The sequence below is a fragment of the Mesoplodon densirostris genome, chromosome 2 (genome assembly GCF_025265405.1).
Source record: "Mesoplodon densirostris isolate mMesDen1 chromosome 2, mMesDen1 primary haplotype, whole genome shotgun sequence".
Taxonomy (NCBI): Eukaryota; Metazoa; Chordata; class Mammalia; order Artiodactyla; family Ziphiidae; genus Mesoplodon; species Mesoplodon densirostris.
Genome location: NC_082662.1, coordinates 27223832 through 27239496, shown reverse-complemented (window position 1 = coordinate 27239496; position 15665 = coordinate 27223832). Strand labels below are relative to the sequence as shown.

General features: G+C 48.8%; 1 protein-coding gene across 5 annotated transcripts in view; it reads right to left on the bottom strand.

The window, feature by feature from the left end:
* AZIN2 (antizyme inhibitor 2) overlaps positions 1-15366 on the bottom strand; it is a 38792-nt gene extending 23426 nt beyond the window's left edge. For 3 of the 5 annotated variants that reach the window (XM_060089426.1, XM_060089423.1, XM_060089425.1), the window contains exons 1-7: positions 15249-15366; positions 14434-14587; positions 12777-12950; positions 3901-4073; positions 2745-2900; positions 1787-1952; positions 428-590 (exon numbers count right to left, since the gene is read on the bottom strand). In XM_060089426.1, coding sequence (XP_059945409.1) covers positions 428-590; positions 1787-1952; positions 2745-2900; positions 3901-4073; positions 12777-12950; positions 14434-14538 — 937 coding nt within the window. In that variant the 5' untranslated portion in view covers positions 14539-14587; positions 15249-15366. Of the gene's footprint in view, positions 1-427; positions 591-1786; positions 1953-2744; positions 2901-3900; positions 4114-12776; positions 12951-14433; positions 14588-15248 lie in introns of those variants that run through there. The other 2 variants (XM_060089424.1, XM_060089427.1) reach the window with 2 other exon arrangements.
* Between the last annotated feature and the right edge of the window lie 299 nt (positions 15367-15665).

Here is a 15665-nt window from a genome sequence, read left to right as displayed (position 1 = left end):
TAGACAAATATAAGTTGTCATTAATTACTTTCAATATGTTGTGAGAAGCAGTAGGGTGAGTAAGAGCCTGTACTTTGGAGAGAAGACAAACAAGGGGTGAGATGCAGGCTTTACCACTTACTAGTAATCAAGCAATTCACTTGTATTCTCTCTGGCTCTCAATTTCTTCACTTGTACAATAGGGTTAACAAAGCATCTATTCTCCCTAAGGTTGCTTTGATCTCAATCTTCATAAAATATAAACATGCATAGGAAAAAAAAGAGATGCTAAAGAGTGTCTTGGGGTGAGGAGACTTGATTGTAAATTTCCCTAAAGCAAGGACCCATTTTCCAGATTCCCCCACCCCTTAAAATCAGACCAGGCTCAGCCAGCCACTGTCCCTGGTTTTAGGGAAGAATGGGGCTCCACTGCCCATCTGGCACCTACCCTCCCTGCCAGGCTGTTCCAGAAGAACCTCCTTCTTGGCGATGATGCTGGCTGCCAAGGTGAAGGCCGAGGTCACATAGTAGCGCCCCAGCTTGGCAAGGATGTCCACACCACAGCCCTCCGGGAAGTACAGGTCCAAGGCTGAGTTGACCACAGAAGAAATCTGAGAGGATGGGGGACAATTACATGTTTGAAATGTGGGGTTTATGCTGAAGACTTGTTGCAGCTCCATGTCTATTTCTTGAAAGCCTCTTTGATTTCAGGTTACCCCAGCTGGTAACCACGGACAGCTGGACAAGAAGGTAGGCAGAGACAGAGCTGGGTCAAGACCCTCACACTTGTGTAAATCACCCTTCAACGACCCTACAATGGGAAAAGACACTCTTAATCTAACACTTGGTACTCAGATTCCAGAAGCCCTGGCGTGGATTTTTCTTTCCTAAATAACCAATATGCTAAATAACACATTTTTTAAATAGAAACTACAGAGAAGGAGAAAGAAGGTCAAAGTCACCCCTAATTCTATTACCCAGATTAACCTAATCAGTGTTAACTTTTTGGAGTCGCTCCTTTAATTCCTTTTTATACAAACCTAAAAGCTGATTTTTTATTATAAACATGATAGGGCTCTAAGTATATATGTTTTTATAAACTGTTTCACTCAATAAACTGAATGATCTCCCCATGTGTGTAAATGTTTTCACCATAGGAATATACCATAATTTAACCAATCCCTGAATGCTATATGGACCAAGGAAGTCCACTGGACTTCTGTTATGAAGAAGGCTGCAATGCTCATCTTTGAAGCTAATTCTTAGTGTCCATCACGTATTATTTTCTTAAATTCAGTTCCAAGATGTGAATATTCCAGGACCGGGCACTTACTGAGGAAAAGCGACCCCTAGTGGTTCAAGTTGGGATTGCAATGACACGTTTTTCCTGATTTCACCTTCCAGGTGGGAAGGAGACAGACGGACTAGGAGTGGACAGAAGGTTGGCTTTTCCTTCCCCTGCCCACTTGACTTCTCATCAGTCCGCAGGAGAGTGAATAGGGTACACCCAGACCCTCAGAAAGCCTTATGACTTATGCAAATATGGCCTGGTTAAGCCTCAAATAGGTGCATGGACGGAGTCAGGCAGAGCTGGGTGCGCAGCCAGGAAGTGAAGTAACGTCTGCGAGCCTCAGTCTGCTCAGCTGTAACACAGGGTTAATAATAAGATAATCCAGGTAAAGCACTAAGCACAGCACGTAGCACATGGGACCCACTCACAGTGGGCTTCCTGGGATCATTATAACCCTCCTCACCCCCATCCCCACCCCCACCAAGCCCAGGGTGACACTTGCGATCCCAGGGTTACCTCTTCGAATCTCACTTTGGCCCCCTCCACTCCAGGGAAGCCGCCGCCAAGGTCCAGGATGTGCATCCTGTGGCCCAGCTCAGCACCCATCTCAAACACAAGCCGGGCGTCTGCGATGGACTGAGCGTAGGCCTGAGGGTCAGGACAGCCACTGCCAATGTGAAAACTGAGAAGGGAGGAAGAGCCTCGGCTTACACACAGGGGCCCAAGTACCACCACCTCAGTCCCAGCCAGGAGCAACCTTGGTCGAGCACACTGGATGCTGTGCCCATGTTCCAGATGTAGTGACTGTGGGCATGAAAGGTTAAATGGGCTGCCAAGGGCCATGTGGCAAGTGAGGAGTGGACAGGAGACTAGGTCCAAGGTCCCTTGGCACTTGGCACCCCCCACACCCCTCCATGCTGCCCCTGGGGCTGAGCCTTCTGGGGTGAGGGCTAGGGCCCCAGATTCAGCCAGATCTGATGTACATCTCACTCAGCAGTCTGACATGCTGTGCTTCAGTTTCCCCGTCTATAAAGTGGGGAGAAGATCCCACAGTTATGGGATAGTGGCCATGAAGCATTTAGCAGAGTGCCTGGCCATCCTAAGTCCAAAAATAAGGAAAGCTATATTGTTAGGTCATAGCTCTTGCTTCTTCCATATCCCCTACCAGAAAAGAGGCCGCGCCAAGGTGTGCCTGGATGACCTTTGGCCTCAGGCTGGGAAAACTCCTGCAAAGCCAGGTCCCTCCTGGAACCTCCTGGGACAGGACCTTCTGCAGACTGTGGGGTTGGGGCAGTGGGACCCTCCAAACCTTCTTTCCAAAGGGAGGAAGCTCTCAAATGGCAGAATTCTAGGCCCAGGGACAGGCCCTCCTTGGAGACCCTGAGGGAGGTCTCACACAGAGCTGATTAAGTCCTGGGAAAGAGGCAGTGGGCAGTGGGCGTGGGTGGTGACGGCGGGGCTTCTGGGCACTCACCTCACACCCACCACCTCTACGTGGTTGCTCTTGGCATCTTCAAGCAGGTGTCTGCAGGATTTCAGCGACACTCCGAACTTGAGGCTCAGGCGGCTCCGGGAGTGGGAGTCATCGGTGGCAATGCACAGAACCATCCTGAGGAGACACGCAGCACCTCTGCAGGGGGTGCCATGCCTCACCCCACCCCACCCCGCCCCCGACCAAGCCTTCTCTAAGTCAAGAGGCGTGAGCCCTCATGGCTCAGAGCTACCCAACCCCACAAGCCCCTGGACCCCTTCCTCTCCCTGCACAGCCAGTCAGCCTCTGAGTCCTGTCCAATCCATTCCCTAAATGTCCCTGGGCCCTTCCCTGGGGCCCCTGCCCTGGTCCCGACCTCACCAGTTCTCCTCTGAGCAGCCCCACTTCTCCGAATCAGCCTTAACACCAGCCAGGCTTTTCCAACTTCTCTTGTATCGGGGGGACCATTTTTTAAACACAGTCTTATTGAGAACCCTGATATCCCCAATATGTAAAACAGACAAAATGGAAGCTGCTTTGAGTGAACTAGAGTGGCCCGCCACCTGGCTCCCCAGGGTGTCCAGGGACCAGGGGAGAGGCACAGCCTGAGCAAGATGTCCAGCCCTGACCCCTCCCAAAGCCCACGTGCACCAGGGTCCCTGCCCTGTGACAAGCACCATTCACTTCTCCTTCTCGCCTTGCACATGGTATGTTCCAGCCATACCAAATTTCTGCGTATCCCTCAAATGCCCCATGCTGCTTCTGGCCTCCATGCGTTTGCTCACGCAGTTCACTCTGACACGCTGTTTATGCCCTCCCCAGATGCTGGTCACTCCTCAAGGCCCTCCTTAAATGCCACCTCCTCTGTGAAACTTTAAATGCCACCTCCTCTGTGAAAAAACCACCCCGTCTTGCTTCCTCTGCCGTGGCTCTGACCTCCGTAGTACCGTGGGCTTTGCTCTGCCTGGCCTGTAATCCATCATTCCTACCTCTGTCCTACTCAGGCTCTGCATCCTGGGTCCAGTCCAGGAGTGCCTGCCCCAACCTCCTGTGACTCTGGCCGGGTCCAAGGCAGGGTCCTCAGCCCCGGCCCCATTCCTCCCGCTCCCCCTGCCCTCACACGCAGCCCAGCCTCCCACATGAGTGCTTCTCAGCTTACTTGGCACTGGGGTGGCTTTTTACCACCTTTGCCAGCTCCACCTCGTTGTCAAAGCTCAGCAGCCGGACCCCATGCTTGGCAGCATACTTGATGTGTGCAATTTGCTTACAGGGGTTGGCGTAGATGATCTTACTGGCGGGGACACCAATACGCTGGACCAACTCCATCTCTGCCTGTGGGATCCCAAAGGTGGTGGTGAGGAAGCACCAGAGCCTGCTGGGCCCGCGGAGGCCAAGGAAGCACAGATGAGGGGCAAAGTCATAGCTGTGCCTGGGGAGGTTCATAAAAAGTGGGCCTCACTTTTAGACAACAGGTATACAAAAATCAGGACGCACGCTGGTTCACCACTGACAGGCAGGGCTGCCATGTACAGCTGTGTGGGTGGTTTACTGCACAATCCCAGGGAGGGAGAGGTCCCGTTCAGAGAATACATGGTAGATTTGTATGCTTATTACGACTTCCTAACAGTAAAGCATCTTGCTCTAACAAAATCAGTATATTTATTTACAACAATTAAGTGTCTTAAGGAAGGGATACATTTTCTAATTCACACAAAGGCACTCCACAGATTCATGGTAGCCCTGAAAACAGGTTTCTGACACATTTTCCTGGCAGATTTAAATGTTTAGAGACTATCACTTGATGTATCAGAAAGTTCACCAGACCAATAGTCTTTTGACACAGGTCATCCAACATCCAAACACCTGCTCTGTGCATGGCATGGTGCTGGGTGGCTCCAGCAAGGCCCTCTCTCCACAGGGCCTCCTCTTCCTCACCTTTCCAGAATAGTGCTCCACCTGATTGCTGCATTAATGATCCAGACAATGATGATGATGATGGTGAAAGCAACCATGGTCACAGAGCACCTACCACAAGCAGGCACTGAATGAGAGGCTTTACATCAGGTGTTGGCAAACTTTTTCCATGAAGGGCCAGAGAGTAAATATTTTAGGCTTTGTGCGCCGTACAGTTTCTGTACAGCTACTCAAATGTCTTTGTAGCACCAAAGCAGCCACAGATAATGCATAAGTGAATGAGCATGGCTGTAGTCCAATAAAACTCTACAAGTCCCACCATCCATTGTTTGCCAACCCTTGCTTTACTTATTTATGTATGTATGTATGTATGTTATGTATTTGGCCTCGCTGCGCACCTTGCGGGATCTTAGCTCCCCGACCAGGGATCAAACCTGTGCCCCCTGCAGTGGAAGCACAGGGTCCTAGCCACTGGACCGCCAGGGAAGTCTCCAGCCCTTGCTTTAGACTCACTCTTTTATTTACTCTTTACAGTACGCCACCAGATGGTATTAGCTCCACTCTATAGAGAAGGAAACATGCTCAGAGAGGCTATGGAGCAAGTAGGAGGCAGAACCAACTTTCAAACTCAAGCCTGACCCTCCATGATTAAGAAGGTGGCAGTTTGGAAGCACGGTAGGAGACACAGGGCCATCTTTAGCCATCCCAAGTTTGTAATAAGACTAATTTTAATGTAGCAACTTTTCAGCACGAGGTATTTATGTGCATTATCTCATGCAATGCCTATAACTATCCTATGAAATATTTATCGGCCACATTTTACAGAGGACAAATTGAGTTCAAAGAAACCCACTTGCCTTGGTGACACAGCCAGCGAGTAGCAGAGGGAGACACAAAGGTCCACCTCCAGAGCTGGAACTGCTGTCATCACAGCTTGCTTCCAAAGACCCCACGTCTGAGCAGTTATGAAAATGTGGTTTTGCTCCCTGCTTCACCCAAGAGGTGAGAGGAAGCAGCAATGGTAACACTTTGGGGACCTGTGGTTTAGCTTTGATTAAAATTATTTAAATAATAACCATTGTCACTCATTAAAGGATTACTGTATGCCAGCCATTGCATTAAATGTTTTATAGACAGTCTCATTTCATCGCCATATTAATCTTATGAGGCAGGAGACAGAGGCGCAGAGAGGCCTTAAGTGACTTGTCCAAAGTCACACGGCTTACAAGGGGCACTGCTAGAATTCTAACCCAGGACCGTCCGACTTTAGCACACCAGCTTTTAACCACAGCACTTCAGTGGAGAAGACACCTTGATGCTGAATTGGCAAGTGTGTCTCGAGCATCTATTGAGTTGCCAGGCTTTGAGACAGGTGTTAATGAAAACAAGTGGTGAGTAAAGCAGACAGGGTCTCCGACCCTGTGGAGGTTTCAGGAAGATGGGAAAGAAGGGGAGGAATGAATGAACACTGAATAATAACAGGATTACAAATGGATAAGAGCCATGGAGAACAAGTACGGGATACTAGAGAATGTGGGATGGGGAAACCTGGATGTGAGGGGGTGACGGACAGCTTTCTGAAGGTCAGAAATTTAAGCTGAGGAGGCGGTGTGGAGAAAAGGGAACCCTCCTACACTGTTGGTGGGAATGTAAATTGGTACAGCCACTATGGAAAACAGTGTGGAGGTTCCTTAATAAACTGGAAATAGAGTTACCATATGATCTAACAATCTCACTCCTGGGCATATATCTGGAAAGGACAAAAGCTCTAATTTGAAAAGATACATGCACCCCAATGTTCATAGCAGCACCACTACAATAGCCAAGACATGGAAGCAACCTAAGTGTCTATCAACACATGAATGGATAAAGAAGATGTGATGTATATATATATATACATACACACACACAATGGAATATTACTCAGCCATAAAAAATGAAATTCTGTCACTTGCAGCAATGTGGATGGACCTAGAGATTATCATACTAAGTGAAATAAGTCAGAGAAAGACAAATACCATATGATATCACTTATATGTAGAATCTAAAATATGATACAAATGAATTTATTTACAAAACAGAAACAGACTCACAGAAATAGAAAACAAACTTATGGCTTCCAAAGGGGAAGGAAGGGAGGGAGGAATAAACTGGGAGTATGGGATTGACAGATGCATACTTCTGCATACAAGACAGGTAAACAACAAGGATTTACTGTATAGCACAGGGAACTATATTCAGTATCTTATAATAAACTATAATAGAAAAGAATTGAAAAAAAGAATATAGATATATACATATATAACTGAACCACTTTGCTGTACACCTGAAACTAACATAGTACTGTCAATCAACTATACTTCAATTTAAAAAAAAAAAAAGTAAGAAATTTAAGCTGAGCCCCATAGGAGGCCTGGGCCAGGCTGAAAGGGAAGGAAAGAATGTTTCTGGTAGGAGAAGTGGCCTGTACAGAGGTTCTGAGGCAAGAATGTACTCAGCCTGAGGGAGGAACAGAGAACGCTGGGGTAGCCTGGGCAGGGTGACCACCGTGGGGGACGATGAGCTTGGAGGGATACAGGCAGAGCCAACAGGGAGACCAAGAAGGCTGATGTGATTTATATTTGACCCTACCAGTGGTGGGAAACAGTTTGAGGGGTCTCAAGAGGGAAAAGGACATGATCAGATGGGCATTTTGAATGCAAGGTCTAAATGCATGTCACTCTGGCTACTGTGTGAAAATGGACCAAGGAAGGGCCTAGGAGAATTCTGGGACACAGTCACAACCTCCCTGGGAAACAGGACAGGCTGCATAGAAAGGGGGGTGGTGTCATCTGAAGGCATGGCTGGCAAGCTTGGTGAGGGACTGCACGTGGGGATGTGGGGTTAGATGTCTGAGGGGGACTCCTCACCCAGCAGACCCAGGGGCCCCTCTCGAGGGGAAGATCATGAGTGCATTTGAACACACTGGGTTCCAGACATCCTGTGGCAACAAGTCAGCACCTGGATACATAGGGTCTGGGCTGGAGATCAAAACAGGGGAGGTGGTGGCATATTAGGGGTATTTGAAGCCATGGGAGGAGATGAAATCCTCTAGGAACACAGAGAGTTTATAAGAGAAGGGAGCCTGAGCCAGAATCCAGAGGAACTCTCCCAGCTAGAGAGCAGGAAGAGCCGGCACAGGACCGAGGGGAGGAGAGAGCGTCCCCAGAAGAGGCAGAACAACGCAGAGGTTCTTATGCCATTCCTGTCAAAGCAAACCCTGTCTTGCAATTCACATCTGTGCAGAAGGAGACCTCTCCACTGTCAGAGGCACCCCAGGAGGGTGGAGCAGGCTCCCAGCAGCGTCCACTTTCACTGGATATGTTTCTAAAGTCTTTAAAACCAAGAGCACGTGTTGTTGAGTACAAGCATACCTCATTTTATTTCGCCTCACTCTCTTGTGCTTTGCAGATATTGCGATTTTTACAAATTGAAGGTTTGTGGCAACCCTGCATCAAGCAAGTCTATTGGCACCATTTTTCCAACAGTTTGCTCACTTCATGTCTCTGTGTCACATTGTGGTAATTCTTGTGATATTTCAGACGTTTTCAGTGTTACTGTATTTGTTATGGTGATCTGTGATCTTTGATGTTACTATTGTCATTGTTTTGGGGTGCCACGAACCACGCCCATACAGTGAACTTAATGGATAAATGTGTGTTCTGACTGATCCACCCCTCAGCCATTCCCCATCTCCCTCCCGTTCTTTGGGCCTCCCTATTCCCTGACATACAACAACCCAACCATATCGAAATTAGGCCAGTTAATAACCCTACAATGACCTCTAGGTATTCAAGTGAAAGGAAGAGTCTTCTCTTAAGAAACTGCCACCCCACACTTCAGCAACCACCGCCCTGAGCAGTCAGCAGCCATCAACATGGAGGCAAGACCCTCCACCAGCAAAAAGATTACAACTCGCTGATGGCTCAGATGATGGTCAGCATTTTTTAGCAAGAAAATATTTTTTACTTAAGGTATGTACATTTTACTTAAAGTATTTTTTTAGACATAATGCTATTGCACACTTAACAGACTACAGTACAGTGTAAGCATAACTTTTATATGCACTGGGAAACCAAAAAAATCGTGTGACTCACTTTATTGTGATCTTCACTTTACCGTAGTGGTCTGGAACCCAACCCACAATATCCTAGGCTAGGCCTGTGTTTTTAAAAAGAATGTGTTTCAATGGATGCAACTAGAGATTATCATACCAAGTGAAGTAAGTCAGAAAGAGAAAGACAAATACCATATGATTATCACTTATATGTGGAATCTAAAATATGACACAAATGAACCTATCTATGAAACAGAAATAGAATCGGGGACATAGAGAATAGACTGGTGGTTGCCAAGGGGGAGGGTGGGTAGGAGAGTGATGGATTGGGAGTTTGGGATTAGCAGATGGAAACTGGTATATATAGAACGGATAAACAAGGTCGTGCTGTATAGCACAGGAACTCTATTCGGTATCCTGTGATAAACCATAATGGAAAAGAATATGAAAAAGAATGTATATATATGTATAACTGAGTCACTTTGCTGTTCAGCAGTAATTAACACAAAATTGTATTTCAACTGTACTTCAATAAAAAATAAATTTAAAAAATACTAAAAAAAAAAAAAGAATGTTTCAAATGGGGAGTTGCTACTCAATGGGTATAAAGTGTCAGTTCTGCAAGAGGAATCGGTTCTAGAGATCTGCTGTACAACATGGTGCCTATACTTAACAATTCCTTATTAAACACTTAAAAATTTGTGAGGGTAGATCTCACTTTAAGTGTTCCCACCACACACACACACAAACACACACACACACACACACACACTTTTTCATGGTGAGATCAAAAGCTAGGAGGAGCAAGGAGTGTCCCCTACGAGGTCTAAAAGCATCAACATGGACAGATCTCCAAAATCTGCTGAGCTTAAAGCTACTGTAAGGGACTTCCCTGGTGGCACAGTGGTTAAGAATCCACCTGCCAATGCAAGGGACACGGGCTCGAGCCCTGGTCTGGGAAGATCCTACATGCCGTGGAGCAACTAAGCCCATGCAGTGCACCACAACTACTGAGCGTGCGCTCTAGAGGCCCACGCACCACAACTACTGAAGCCCGTGCTCCTAGAGCTCGTGCTCCACAACAAGAGAAGCCACCCCAAGGAGAAGCCTGCACACCGCAACAAAGAGTAGCCCCACTCGCCACAACTAGAGAAAGCCCACGCGCAGCAATGAATACCAAACACAGCCAATAAATAAATAAATAAATAAATAAATTTATTTATTTAAAAAATAAAAATAAAGCTATGTGGCACAATACCTACCACATGAACATCTTATATTTTGTCACAAAATCACAAGATATTTTGTATGTTTCCTATGGATCATATTTGTAAGTATTTTTCAAATACCATGTAGCCACCAAACTGAAACTCAGAATGTTGATTATCTCTGGAGACATAAAGCTGACGTTCTACTTTTTTTTTGCAGATGAATCAACGTATTATTTGAATAATTCAAAATGAATATTTAGAATAAAGTGTTCACTGGATCCTGGAGATTGCTGGGGACGTTGGCAAGAGGAGATTCCTTGGAATGACTGAGTGGAGGTCGGGAAGCAGTGGCTTAAGGACTGGGTGCTAAGGGAAAGTGACAAGTGACTGCAGACAGGCAAGTGTAGACAACTCAGTTTGGCCATGAAGAGGGAGCAAGGGATTGGGCTGGGGGATGATGTAGTGTCCAGAGAAGGCATTTTAAGATGGGAGGATGCTGAGGGAGACAGCCAGAGAGGGCAAGGGATGGGGCAGGAGAGATGACATAAGGTCCTTGGGAAGGTGGGTGGGTGGACCAGAGCCCCGTGTAAGGCGTGGCTGGTGCTCTTGACCCTGGAGCCTGTCTGATGCATATCTGTACACCCAGCCCCAGCTCATGCCTGACCCTAGGTCAGTGGCCGCCAAAGCATGGTGCTGTACAGCGTGGCCACCAGCTCCAGCCAACCAGAAGAGGGCAGCCTTGGCCTTCCAAGAAAAGCTGTGCCACCTCTCAGGAAATGCACCCAAGGGCCACATGATCCCACCTACTGGGTGGGGTCTCAGCTCTGCCATCCTCTCCCTGGGGATCTTCGCAAAGACAGCAGTGATAAAGTCAGAGACCCCTTGCCATACTCAAGCGGCCCCTTCCCAGGGCATCCCTCAAACCTCTGTGCCTCCTTTCCTTATACACTAACTGCTTCCTCATGGGGCTGTTGTCAAAATCACGGTGATAATAATTACCTCACAGGGTTGTTTCAAGAGTCAAATGAGATCATGTAGAGAAAACGCTTGGCAAAGCACATGACACAACAGAAGCCCTCAGCAAACGTCCCCCCCCCCAACTTCTAAGCCCTACACCTCACAACTCTGCCCTTTGGAGGCCAGTCCTGAGGCTTGAGGGCCAGCACAGGGCCCCACCTCTGGGTTTCCAGAAGCACAGGACTCTAGTCAGTGAGGTTTGGTCCTGTTCTTCACCCCTAGACCAAGGGTTATGGAAAAGGGTCCCCTTCCTCCTCGGTCAGAGCAGAGACCCGGCATGCTGCAGGGGGCAAGTCTTGGCTCTGCTACCAGCAAGCTGTGTGGAGCTCATCCCCAGTTCCTCAACTGCAAAATGGCAATCTCTTCTCCTAGGCACTCCATGGGGCTTTATGTGGGGCATGCATGAAACCAGGTGTGCAAAACAAGAGCTGATGCAAAGGGGCTTCACGGGTGACAGGAGGGAGACTCATCTACCAATAAGGACACTAACATGCGTCTCTGATAAAGGTGAACCTGCTCGTTCCAACCGTCCACCATGGTGTGTACCTCTCTCCCACCTGGAATCCCGCCAGCCTCCTATCCAGATGAGCTCTCCTCCTGTCTCCTCCAGATCCCTTTCTAGAATCCTCCTCACAACACCCAGCTATATTGCTGACCAGGGTTTAAAAGGGATTCCCCCTCAAAATAATCATTACTAAACATTTTAAAATAACTGTAATAACAATATCACAAACCAATGCCCACAGGCTTGCTCCCACCTCAGGACCTTTGCACTTGCTGGTCCCTCTGCCTGCAATGCTCTTCCCCTGGTTTTCCACCTGGCTTGGATCCTTTGCTTCCTTCAGATCTGTGTTCAAATTTCAGTGATGCCTTCCCTGGCCAAACCATCTAAAAGTACAATCCTCTTTCCCGACATCCATGTCTCTTCCCTACTTCCCTTTCCCTCTTTAATTTTCTCCACAGCATTTACCATCTAAAATGCCATAGACTTTCACTGTTTAACTTGTTTGTTCTTTAGAAAGCAAGCTCCACGAAGGGACTTTTTTTGTTTTGTTCACTTGCTAAATCCCCACCTAGAAAAGTACTTGATTCCCCAGTAGGTGCTCAATAAATGTTGCTGAATGAATAACTATGTCCAAAGCTGTACTCTGATGAAACTTTATAGCTAAAAGACTTATCAAGTAAGAACAGAATGGAAATAGATAAGCCGTGCATTCAACTCAAGGACAACAGAGTCTGTTTTACTCAACACTGTATTGCCAGCCCTACCTAGAACAGTGTCTAGCACACTGCAAGAGTTCAATGAATAGAGAATGACAGTAATAAACAAATCTAAAGAGAGCAGGAGGGAATTAAGACAACAGCATTAATCAAATGAGAAAGGCAGCAGAACTGGCAACAACAGAACTCTATAAGGATTAGTTAAGAAAATGTACAGTCACACGTTATTAATATTATAAAAGAAAAAAATAAAACCTATCATAAAATGGTGTTTTTGTTTTGTTTTAATTAGAAGAATACCACATATAGCTCTATGCCAAGAAGTTTGAAAATCTCCATTAAAAAGGTGACCCACCTACCCAGGGTCACACGTGGTTCCAACGTGGAACTTCAAGGCTGGCAAATTCCACCCTCATCCCTTACACCCCTCGCATGTGGGTGGCCCTTCCCAGAGGGCAGGGGCCAATTACAGGTCACTCCTGCTTCCCCAGGTCCACCCACAGCAGCTGCAGCCGGGCCATGTGGGTGTTCAGTAGGCAGTGAGGGTCAGTGTGCAGGTGGGGGGCAGGAGCTCACCTTGTTGGCACAGCTGAAGCCCAGTCCTAGCTTGGCCAGGACCTTCAGCACGCCCGGGCTGTTGTTGCACTTGACAGCGTAAAAGGGTCGGACTCGCGGCAGGCACTTCAGAAAGCAGAAGTGCTTTCTCACTACAGCACCCAGGTCGGCCACAAAGAAGGCAGAGACCTCTTCCTGCACAACAAGAAGGGTGAATATGAGACCCCACCCAGCTTCTTCCTAGTGCGTGCCATCCACGGTCCTCCCAAGTACCTTGCTCTAAAATTCTCTGGGGATCCCCAAGCCTACAGGACATTCAAGGCTCTGTGATCCAGCTCCAGTCCCTTCCCTCACTTCAGCTCAAACTCCAGCTCTATCCTAGATCATTTTCCACCTCCCAGCCTTTATTCCCACCATGTCCTCCAAACAGAATATGCTTCCCCCACATGTGTCTGGCAAGTTCCTAATCCACCTTCAAGTTTCAGCTGAAATGTCACCTTCCCCCAAACCTATAAGGCAACTCCACCTTTAATGCTCCCACTGCATTTTGCACATGCTTCCAAAGTATCAGAACTCTGTGTATATAGACAACTGTCTTCTCCAGGAAAAAGATAAATTCCTTGAAGACCCACAGCCTACAGCCACTGCCTTTCACATTTAGGTGTTCAATGAAGACTTGAAGTAGTCCCACTGCTACTGCAACCCATGCCTGAGGACAACTGTTTACGGAGGGTTGAATACATATGAGGCCATTGGTGAGACCACATTAATTAAACCTTTTCTGGGACTCAGTTTCCCTTTTATGCAACACTTTTTTACTGATGCCCACTTGGTGTCTGACAAAGCATAGCTATGCAAGTATGCTAAGTATGCTTGGGTCTGCAAAAGAACCCCTTGAGCAATTACAAGCCCATTCAATAAATGCTAAGCAGGAGTTTCTACAAAATGCAGAGGGGGCCGTGGAGAAGGACAGTACAAAATCTGCCTGGGGCAATCAGGAAAAGGTGACACGGATGAGTAATAAGTAATGAGTAGAAATAGGTAAGAGGCAAGAGGCTGGGAGAAGGGAAGAGGGAACAGCCTGGGCAAAGGAGTGATAATGGAGCACATGGAATCCTCGGGAAATATGAGCAGAGTAGTTCAGCTCTGATGGAGCATAATATATACCGTGGGAAAAGCCGGAAATGGGGCTATGAAGGCAGAGGAGTTCTGACCTGTATCCTGTAGGGAGTGAGAAACTGCCAAAGGATTCTGATTTTGAGCAGGGCTGTGATAAAGTTGGAAGTGGTGGGATGAGGCAGGGAAAAGGTTAGGGGAGTTTTAAGAGAGATGAGGCCTAAACTACACAGTGAGGTCCCAGAAGAACACACTGAAGGGTAATTTAAGGAGGCTGGATTCACAGAGTTTGGGGGTGCCCAGGTGTGGGAGGGGAAGTGAGGACTCCCAGGTTTCTGACCTAGAGGGCTGCGTAGATGATGGTAGTGTTGTTCATGAAGGCAGGGAACACAGGAGGGGCAGGTTCGGGGGCAAGGACCAGGAATTTGGAGAAAAAATGAGGCATCTCTCACAAATAGAAAGGAATGAATACCAAATAAGTGAAAGAATCAGATGTGGGCCCTAGGAGGCAGCTGAGCCTGCTGGGAGAACCGAAGACCCATCCCCACTCCCAGGCCCTCACCGTGGTGGCCTGTGAGGCCCCCAGAGTGAGCTGCTCCAGCAGGTCTCGGGTGCTGAAGCCCTCCTCCACCATCACGAAGTCGGCTTCACTCAGGCAGCCAGCCATGCTGAGGAGGAGCCGATGGGCTGGATGGAGCTGCCGCTGCCTCCGGTGCCTGAGAAAGTATGCAACACACTGCTGGAGAAGAGTGAGGGGGCCGCTGGGGGCCTGGCGTCAGCTGCACCCCTCACCTCCCCAGGCCAGGGCACCCACTCCTGTCACACCCTGCCCCCAGCACAAGCCTGGGGAGCTTAGGTTCACTGGGAGGAGTAGGGAAGATCAGGAATCCTGGACTGGGACAAGGCATTATCTGCCTAGATGTCACTGCCTCTCTGAGCCTCAGTTTCCCCATCTGTAAAATGGATGCATTGTTTTGGAGATCCTTTCCAGTTCTGAAATTAGGGTTTTGGTTTAAAGGGAAAGAATGAGAGAGAAGGAGAAGAAAAGCTGAGTGGGGAAGTTTCCAGGTGACCCCCCCATCCTGACCACCTAAAGTGGCTGCAGGTGGTCCCACCAAGGAGTCTCAGCCTGAGAGCTGAGGTTCGAGTCCGCTCTCTGCTGCGTGACCCTGGGTACGCCCCGTCCCCTCTCAGTTTCACCGTTTGTAAAGAGGGACCGGGCTGGTCCTGACGTGCTAGGATGGTAAGCGTGCGTGAGGGCTCCACATGGTGGGTGATGGCCGCGGGCTCCCGGGCAAGAACTGAAAGCTGAGGCTCTGTCCGGGTGAGCCCTCCTGAGTGCAGGGCCGAGGTCCCGCCCCCCCCAAACCCCCTTACCAAGCCCCGTGCTCCTTCGCGGGGGCCAGAGTCAGGCGCGCTGCTAGGGGGGGTCGCCGGTGACCTCGAAACTTGTGCAGCACCCCGAGGAGGAGTGGCAGTTGCGGAGCCGAGGCCCCTGCTGAGAGGAGACAAGGGGGGCCAGGGAGCAGGTCAGCACTGGAGCGGAGAGCGCCCGCTGCCGAGGCTCCCCGGACCTCTCCCCCGCACTCGCCTTAAAACGCATTTACACGGCTTCGGCCCATAGGTCCCCCCAGCGAGTGAAACGGCTCCTCCGCGCCTCCGCTCGCTAGCTTTCCCCGGCTTGGGCCCCGCGGCCTGCGGCCCGCCCGCCCAGCAGCCACAGACACCACCACCCCCCCACGCCCCGCCTTTCGCCCGGCGCTCACTTATATAAGCCCCGCCCAGACCCCGCCT